Raw genomic sequence first — 9,006 nt, 5'->3', positions numbered from 1 at the left:
TTTCTTTCTTTCTTTCTTTCTTTCTTTCTTTCTTTCTTTCTTTCTTTTCTTCTTCCCTGTCCTTTCCTTTCTTTCTTTCCTTTCTTTTCTTCCTTTTTTCCTTTCTTTCTTTCTTCTTTCTTTGTCTTTCTGCCTTCCTTCCTTCCTTCTTTCCTTTCCTTTTCTTTCTTTCTTTCTGTCTTTTTCTTTCTTTCTGTCTTCCTTCCTTTCTTTTTTCCCTTCCTGTTCTTTCCTTTCTTTCCTGTCCTTTCTTTCTTCCTTTTTTCCTTTCTTCTTTCTTTCTCTTTCTGTCTTCCTTCTTTCCTTTCCTTTCTTTCCTTTCTTCCTTTTTTCCTTCCTTTCTTTTCTTTCTTCCTTTCTTCATTTTCTTTCTTTCTTTCTTTCTTTCTTTCTTTCTTTCTCTTGACATTCAGGAATCTTTAGAGTATAGTCCAGTAATGGGTTCAGTCAGGTCAGATCCCTTAAAATACAGTGTATTACAGGGGCAGTCACTCCTTGGTGACCGTGCCATCCGTAGTGGTCATCGTTTGGGTCCTGGGAATCACTTTTCACTAGGGACTTTTGTTTTAAGAAGTGTCCACTTCAGACTCCAGAGAGTATTTACAAAGCAGAACTTTGGCTTCTGTGCAACCTTTGCTCATGCAGCTCGCCCCTTAAATCAGTGGTTCTCGACTGGGGGCAGTTTTGCTTCCCCAGCCCCCAATGTCTGGAGACAGTTTTGGTTGTCACAACCGGGGGCAGACTGCTACTGTCGTCTAGAAGGTAGAGGCCAGAGACTCTGCTAAATGTCCTGCAATACACAGGACAGCCCCCACAACAAAGGCTTACGTGGCTCCAAATGTTCAGGGTGCTGAGGCTAGGGAGCCCTACCTTAACTGATCACATCGTTTTATGGTTTATGAAAGACCGCCCCCTCTTCTCCCTGGGCTTGAATCCTTCTCTACCAACTCTTCCCCTCCCCCACCAATTCTCGTCCCCTCTCCTAAGACCCAGTTTACATGCCATCCCTTCCATGGAACTCCCTGGTGCTTTGGGTTTTCCGCTGAATGACCCCTTCCTCTCTGTTCCTGCAGCGAGTTACGTGTTCCTTCATCTTTCTCCACCGAGTCTCGTGTTGGAGCTGGCCGTTTGCATGGTCCCCCCCCCCCCCCCGCAGCAAATGTTCCACAGTGACAGACATCCTGCCCCATTGTTGTGCACATTTAAGGAGTGTATGTTGAATTAAACAGCCTCGATAGATAGGGAAGACAGCATGCACAGTTGAGTCAGAGAGGTGGCATGCGCCCAAGGCCACAGAACAAATGCTTCCTCGTCATCCATATGGCACATCTGTGTATCAGACGCCCGTTGTGTAGCGGCGTGCAGGACAGAAGGAAACCAGAGCGCTTGCTTTTTGTCCACTTGTGGTCCCCTTGTCCGGGCTGCATTGCCCAGGTTGGCTCTTTAACAGGTGGCATGGGTGTCTGTCCTGTCATCCCACTACATTATAAACTCCCTGGGTCCTTTATACCTTTGTCGTGATATTTTTGCAAACAGACCCTCAGTATGTATTGATTCATTGAATAACTAAATCTGCGGGGGTTGACGATTTCTCTCTTTTTTTGACGCTTATTTATTTTTGGGAGACGGGGAGATAGAGAATCCCAAGCACACTCTGCTCCAGAGCCCGATCGATTGCAGGGCAATCGGGCAGTGCACGAACTGTGAGATGGTGACCTGAGCCCAAATCAAGAGTCGGGCGCTTAACCAACTGAGCCACCCAGGAGCCCTGGGGTTTGACAATTTCTCTATCATTTCAGCAGCTGCCTTCGTAGAGCCTTTTGGTAACAGTGGAACTAAGGCATCTTGATAGTTTCACTAACTCCAAAGCAATGGCTATAAAAACAAAGAAAAGGGACATGTTCACATGGGCCCTCTGGGGTGGGGGTGGGGACAAAGGATCAGAGGGGCCTCCTTGAAAACATCAGTGATGAACCTGGAACAGGCTTTCGGTGTTTGAGTTGAGCCCACCGGGTCTCTGAACTGGAACCTTGGCTCAGAGAACGGAAATAGCTCACCCAAGGTCAGACCCCTGACCCTTCTTTTAGTGCCAGCAGCTCAAGAGGGGAGTGTGACGCGTTCCTGCTTCAGACCAACACCAGAAGGTGGGATTTGCAGCCTCGAGTCGGCAGGATCCGCGTCTGTGTCCCTGGTTTGCTTAACTGACCAGGGGGTTCTCAGTTTGTTTTCTCTCTAGCCAGCACCAGAGAGCTCACAGGCAAGGCAGTTGCAGTGGAAGCCGAGTGGGTCTGTGTTTGAACCTGGGTTTTGTGACTGGTGTGGGCCTCATTTCCCTCACCTGTGGGGATGGAGAAAATGGAGAGCTTATTCACAGGCCGTCACTCAGGGTAGCTTTGAGACGGGTTGGGAGAACTTGAAGCCCTAGGCCTAGAACCTGGCCATGAAAGGCTTTACACAAACCCTGTTGTCGAGGAATCGAGACGCTCCCGGCAGAATAAATTCTGTCTTTTAGGGGCTAGCCCTTCCTTTCTTAAACAAGTACACAAGTAACTACAAAGAGAACCAAGCAAAGGGCAGAAAGGTGGGGGAGAGAGGGGGGTCCTTGGGAAAACAGGAAAGAGTAAAAAGGTCCAAGTGGGTGTTCAGGGGAAAGGGGAGAAGGCAGATAGTCAAGGAATTCCACTTTGGGTTGAAAGCAGAGGTTTTTGGTCAACCTATTTACTTTCAGTTTCATCATTTCCTGTGAGTCCTAATTTAGCCTCTGGTCGTGTCCTCTCGATTATGGCCTAAAAAGGCAACTACTTGGGTTTCTTGGCGTTGTACTGGCACCCGCAGGAAGCCAGTGTGGAAAGGGCCGGCCTCTGCCGGATCTGATCTCCAATGGGGAAAGCTGCCTTCTTTTTCCTTAACTCCTTGCTGGCCTGCGAGTCCCACAGATTTCCAGAGTTTCCTGAGGTTCCCTAAGCCAAACCCCCGGCCTTACTCCTGCAGACAGTTTTCCCAGTGCTGGCTTGGTGGCCGCCGCATGGGGACGCTGTTCACGGGACCGAGCGCGCCGACCCTGGGGGAAAACATTTTGAGTCGTACCTGTCAGGGCCATAACAATGCCTGGATGTTCCCCTGTTCCAGTCACTCCACTTCTGGGAATTGATCTCAAGGTGGTCCACCATACAAGGAGAAAACCTAGTGCGTGGTGGTTTAAAAAAAAAAAAAAAAATCACTTTGGAATATCCTGCAGCCATGAACAGTGTTTCTCAAGGAGGCCCTGCAGCCAGCAGTCCTGAATTTGGGTCCTCGCTTCCCCAGCTGTGTGTCCAAGTGGGATTACTTCCCTCTCAGAGCCTCTGCCTCATCACCTGGAAAATGAAGCGTTTGGAGAAAATGATCAACAAGGAAACTAATGGCCCAGCGGGGAAGTGGTTATAGTAAATGGGAAAAATCCACAACGTGAAACCCCGTGCTCTGCCTGTGATAATTAAAAGTCTCAAGTGTTTCTACGAACAAGGACCGGAAGGACCATAAAAGAGACAGAAAACGGGGGCGCCTGGGTGGCTCAGGCGGTTGAGCGTCCGACTTCGGCTCAGGTCATGATCTCATGATTCATGAGTTCGAGCCCCGCGTCGGGCTCTGTGCTGATGGCTCGGAGCTCGGAGCCTGCTTCGGATTCTGTGTCTCCCTGTCTCTGCCCCTCCCTCGCTCACTCTGTCTGTCTCAAAAATAAACAAACATTAAAAAAAGAAAGGGCAAACTGATGGGGGGGGGGTGGAGGATCTCAGGAATGTATGGGGATAGTTGTCTTTCGTTTTCAAAGCTTTTATATTTTGTATAGCTTTTACAAAAGGGGCCACTCAGCATGGTCCCAGGCTAGGAAGGGGAGAAGTGGCCACATGCCTCCCTAGCATCCCTTCTTTGATGCCCCTTTACATCCCTTCCTTCCTTCTGTTCATCCTCCCTCCCTTTCTCTCTCTCTCTCTCTCTCTCCTTCTTTCCCCTCTTCATTTCTAACAGCTCTTGACTAACGGCTTAGTCCATCTGTGCCCTTAGAGTTGACCGTCCCCTGAGTGCGTCGCTGGCAGCCCTGTTGGGACGCGGGGGCGCCTCCACCTGACTCAGGTGGGCACCGGAGCTCAGCTGCGGTCACCGGATATGGATATTCTTGTTTGCGCTGGTGGGAGGGCTTTAATAAACCCCATTGTTTGTGGTGACCTCTGCCCCCCACCGCCGCCATCCAACCCGCGTATTGACCTTGGCACTGCTGCTGACCCACATCACTCCAGCAGAGCAGTGACACCAAATAGCTCTGTCCCCGGCCTGGCCAAACAGGACTCAGCTGAGTTTCGTGAAAGTTCTGCTCAGAGCGGGGCACGGAGGCCCACCTACATATAGGGTGCCCACCTGTGTACTCGGCACCTCCAGAGGGAGAGAGGGGCAGCCCCCTGTGTTGGTCTAGCTCTGAGGTGGTCACAGCGTGCCCCCCTCTCTTATAGGAAGTACGGCTTGGCCTCCAGGTCTCTGGTGGCCATTGGGGGTAGACAGTGCTGCCCCGTAAGCGCCCCCTTCCCTCCCACTGAGGCCTGAAGGTAGGGCAGAATGAGGGGCCAGGTGGAGTGGTCCCCTGCCAGCGGCTGCCATGTTCATGGCCGGCCAGTGCACACCCACCGGTGGAAGACCAGGAGGGCAAGAATGTAACAGTTCCAGTGCGCCCTGCTTTTGGACCGGTCACGTGGTCCACACAGGAAAGGCTCCCTCAGCCTCCCTGCCTTGCCTGGTAGAGCCCAGTAACTGTGTGTTGACCGCTGTGGAATGTATTCCCCCACACGCCCCGTGTCCCACTCAACTTACCGATTGATCCAGCTTCAACGCCAGCCCGACTTCTTCTGTGGGACCCTAGGCACAAGCGTGCTAAGGAGACCCCAGGCCGGGGGTCTGGTGGACCCATGACTGGATGGGGTGACAGTAGGCAAGTCACTTGCCGTCTTGGAGCCTGTTTCCTCATTTATAAATTGGGGATAATAGAAGCTCTTTTGCAGAGCGATTGATGGTGATGCGAGGTTGATGTTGGTAGGTTAGGGACCTAATGACTGTCCCCCTTTCCCTTCTTCTCTTGGAGGGATCTCGTAAGACGGCATGTGATAGATATCCTTGGGTGTCTTCCCTGGGCTGGGTTAGGAGAACTCTTAACCAGCAGTGGACTTAGGATTTGGGGGGACAGGGTTCAAGTGAATCCCTTCTTAGGTATTGATAGGAGATTGTCTTGTCCATGTTTGGTTTGAACTTTGCAAAAAGGTTGAGACCCAGCAGCCCGCGAAGCCGTGTGCTCTGTGGTCCTTGCCAGTCCTCGGGCAGGGCAGTGGCATGAGGGGGAGACTGGCTTCAGGAGCCTGGGTCCTGAGACTGGGGAGGCTACCTGGCCAGTGGTCAGATGGATGGTACAGAGGGACAGGACAGCTGATATTTACTCTGGCAGAGGGAAGCCTTCGATTTGCCTGAATGGACTGGCCAGTGTGGGAGCCGGGACAGCCGGAAGTAAGCTGATGAGGCTGGGGCGTGCAGGCGGCCTAGACCCCAGCCCCTCATGGAAGATGAGGCCAGGCCGTCCCTTCCTGCCTTGTGGACTGCTGCCTGGCTCTGGGCCCTGCGTTCTCTCAGGGGGTGGTCCTTGCAGGTGGATGATGCCCCTGGTCCCCCAAGAGGGGCCTCAGGGGTTTGCTTGGCTGGGAATGTAAACAAAGCCACCGGCTGGGGTTGTTGAGGGAGGCTGCCAGGCTCTGTTCCTTGGACTTGCCTTCCCTCCTGTGGGGGCTGGGGAGCGAGCAGATTTCCTGGAAAACAACCCTTTTCCTGGAGCGTGTCCAGGGGAGCCCCTTAGTCTTGATCTGGAAAGCATTTAACGAGCCCAGATAAGGCCTGGGCGGCCCAGACTTTTCCTTTTGTTCTCTCTGTCCCAAACCTCCAGCCTGGGGAGGGGGCCTTGACCTCACAAGGGAAAGGCCTTCCTGCGTTGTGAGCTGGGCAGTGAGCTTCTGGGCTGCTCCCCTGGTGGCTGTGGGCTGGCTCTATCTCGGACCACGGTTTCAGAGTCCTGCGTTCAGAGTCCTGAGGGCCCCAGCCTGAGCCTGTGAGCAGGAATAAGCACTGTGGTAACCGTGGAAAGGCCACGGGACCGGGAGTCCTGAGTCCTCCCTGGGCGACAAGCCCCTGAACCTCCAGGAAGCTCCCGGATCCTCATCTGTAAAACAGGCCGAAGCACATTTCTTACCCACTCTACAGCGTTATGACGAGGATCTTTGGAGACAGCAAAGGGCGTGTGAAAGCATTTCATAAACCATTAAGCCACACCGGTGTGAGGGGCTATTGTTTCATCTTTATTTTGCAAATGAGTTTAAAAAAAAAAAGACACACATGTGCTTCAGTTCCCCTGGACAGAAATGGTGAGGGGTGCTTTCTGTGTTAGTGCCCCGGGAGGGAGGTGCTCTCGCTGCTCATGATATTTCCTGGAGCCTGACTTTTCTTCTCTCCTGATTTCTTTGGGCTGTATTATCAAGACGGAATCAACATCTCTTGGCCACATGTTTTTTGTTTTTTTGTTTTTTTTTTTCCCTCTTGGTGGAACTCCGTGAAATAAAAAGTTTTTTGAACTGACAACTTCCATTACGTGCGGTCGTACTTTTTGCCTTTTTGGGGGGCTACTGGGAAACTTGTTTTCGTGGGAGGTCCTCTTGAGCTGCGTGGTCACTTTCCTGCCTCGGCAGGTATAGCACAGTGACTATGGTTGCATCTGCCTTTGAGACTCAAATTACACTCGTCATCCGGCATGGCGGTCGTTTATAGATTTGTTTGGTTGTGGCTGGATCCTAGGATATACCTTACCGTTCATTTCTCGCAAGATCTCTGACAACAGCTCGTTTTTTTCGTCATGTACATCTTTCTCCCGGTGCCGCCCAGTTGCAGAAGTTTTGCTGTGCTCTAATGCCGTGCCGTTTGCAAAGCTAGGAGGTGCTCAGCGCTCCTCGTGTGGCTGATGTGGTTTGTACCTGACATTTTGTCCTTGTTTGTCCCGCAGGTCCTGGCTGTAAGTCACCATGGCGCAGCAAGCTGCTGATAAGTATCTCTATGTGGATAAAAACTTCATCAATAACCCGTTGGCCCAGGCCGACTGGGCGGCTAAGAAGCTGGTCTGGGTGCCTTCTGACAAGAGTGGCTTTGAGCCCGCCAGCCTCAAGGAAGAGGTGGGCGAGGAGGCCATCGTGGAGCTGGTGGAAAACGGGAAGAAGGTGAAAGTGAACAAGGATGACATCCAGAAGATGAACCCACCCAAGTTCTCCAAGGTGGAGGACATGGCCGAGCTCACGTGCCTCAACGAAGCATCGGTGCTGCACAATCTCAAGGAGCGTTACTACTCAGGGCTAATCTACGTGAGTGCGGGGCCGGGCCCAGGGCGCAGGGGGTGCGGGAGGCCCGGGTCTGTCCCGGAGCGTTGGGGGTCTTGAAGAAAGCTGCGGTGACATCCTCCAGCTTTGGCACGCGAACATCCTAACGGAATGTTGTCGCGGCATTATTTCACCTTTTCTCTGCATAGCCCGAAACACGACAGGAAGCCTGTTTGAGACCACACATAGGGAGAACACCATGATGTATATGTGAGGGGGCCCGCCCACGGGCCTTGGTCCTCAGTCTCGGTGGGGACAGGAAGGATAGTTCCTTCTAAAGCAAGGGACTGCCATGCCCTGGTTTCCCGCCTCGCTCCTTCCTCCTGCACCTCCTGGTCCCCTTCCCCCTCCCCATTTGCTCAGTCTCATTTTGGAACCTCCACCATCTTCTTCTTTTTAGAGGCCTGTGGGTGTGGCTTAGTTCCCTGGGGAGTGTGCTTTGAGCGGAGATGAGGACTTGAACCTTTGGTCCGTGCAGCTTGGCGGTGCCCCTGCCCTGCCAGGCTTAGCGTCCAGAGAACAGCACGTGTAAAGGACCCGGGGTGTGCAGAGAAGGCGTGGTCCCTTCTCTCTCTTTTTTTTTTTTTTAACGCATATTTATTTTTGACAGACAGAGAGAGACAGAGAACTAGCAGGGGAGGAACAGAGAGAGGAGGAGACACAGAATCCCAAGCAGGCTCCAGGCTCTGAGCTGTCAGTTACAGAGCCTGACGCGGGGCTCAAACCCACAAACCGTGAGATCATGACCTGAGCCGAAGTCAGTTGCTTAACCAACTGAGCCACCCTCTTTCTTCTGGCTTAGCAGGGCTACCTGTGCACAGAGACAGCTCCTCGCCGTAGCGTTTTCCCGTCTCCTGTGTAATAGGCTGCAAGATCTTTCAGTCTTAGGGTCACAAAAGTTATTGCTAATTTCTTATTTCTTCTGTTCAGTGTCCCAGGTATTTCCTTCTAGTTTTGTCCCAGGTAGGGAAGAACTACCTGGCTCTTATTCCTAAAATAGCTCTTTGTTTAGGTATGTTGTTAGGTTTACCTTGGCCTTCTTGGTCTTGGAGCTCAATAAAACAGTTCTCAAAACTTTGTTTGAATTGGAGGAAGAAAACATCTCGAGATGCTTACCACCCTCTCATTTCATAGATGGGAAGGTGAAGCCTCAGACCCAGGGGTTAGCTCATGATCACATACACAATACAAGGAGGTGCTGGGCTCCTCCTGGCACACGGATGGCGAGTCGGCCATTTTGTTTTTTATACAGTTTCAGGGTGACCTCAGCACATGTTTCCACAGGGCACTTGCCCTGCCATCCTGGACTGCTACTTCCGAGTGCCCTGCCATGTGCCAGAGTCCTCTGTGAAGTCCCAAACCTCTTGGATTGATTGCCCAGGAGTTCTGACCGGGCCAGCCGCATGCCGGGGCTGTGTTACCTTGCTGATTGCTAAATCGGTCCATGATAATGAAGTTCTTATGTCCTGCCGTTGAAGACCACCCTTTGGGGATGGGCCTGATTAGTCAGGAGCTACCAGAAAGGAACTACACAGAACCGTCTTCTTGGAAAAGTCCTTTGTAGGCCAGCTTAGCC

At 52.0% G+C, this 9,006-nt stretch overlaps 1 protein-coding gene across 1 annotated transcript in view; it reads left to right on the top strand.

Annotated features, from left to right (window-relative positions):
• Positions 1 to 9,006, top strand: part of MYH9 (myosin heavy chain 9) — a 92,518-nt gene that overhangs the window by 23,945 nt on the left and 59,567 nt on the right. Inside the window, exon 2 of the mRNA XM_049626262.1 lies at positions 7,064 to 7,415. Coding sequence (XP_049482219.1) covers positions 7,083 to 7,415 — 333 coding nt within the window. The 5' untranslated portion in view covers positions 7,064 to 7,082. The remainder of the gene's footprint in view (positions 1 to 7,063; positions 7,416 to 9,006) is intronic.

The sequence above is a fragment of the Panthera uncia genome, chromosome B4 (assembly GCF_023721935.1).
Source record: "Panthera uncia isolate 11264 chromosome B4, Puncia_PCG_1.0, whole genome shotgun sequence".
In the NCBI taxonomy this organism is placed as follows: domain Eukaryota; kingdom Metazoa; phylum Chordata; class Mammalia; order Carnivora; family Felidae; genus Panthera; species Panthera uncia.
Note: the sequence above shows the minus strand (reverse complement) of the source record. Positions and strands in the feature narration are given on the sequence as shown.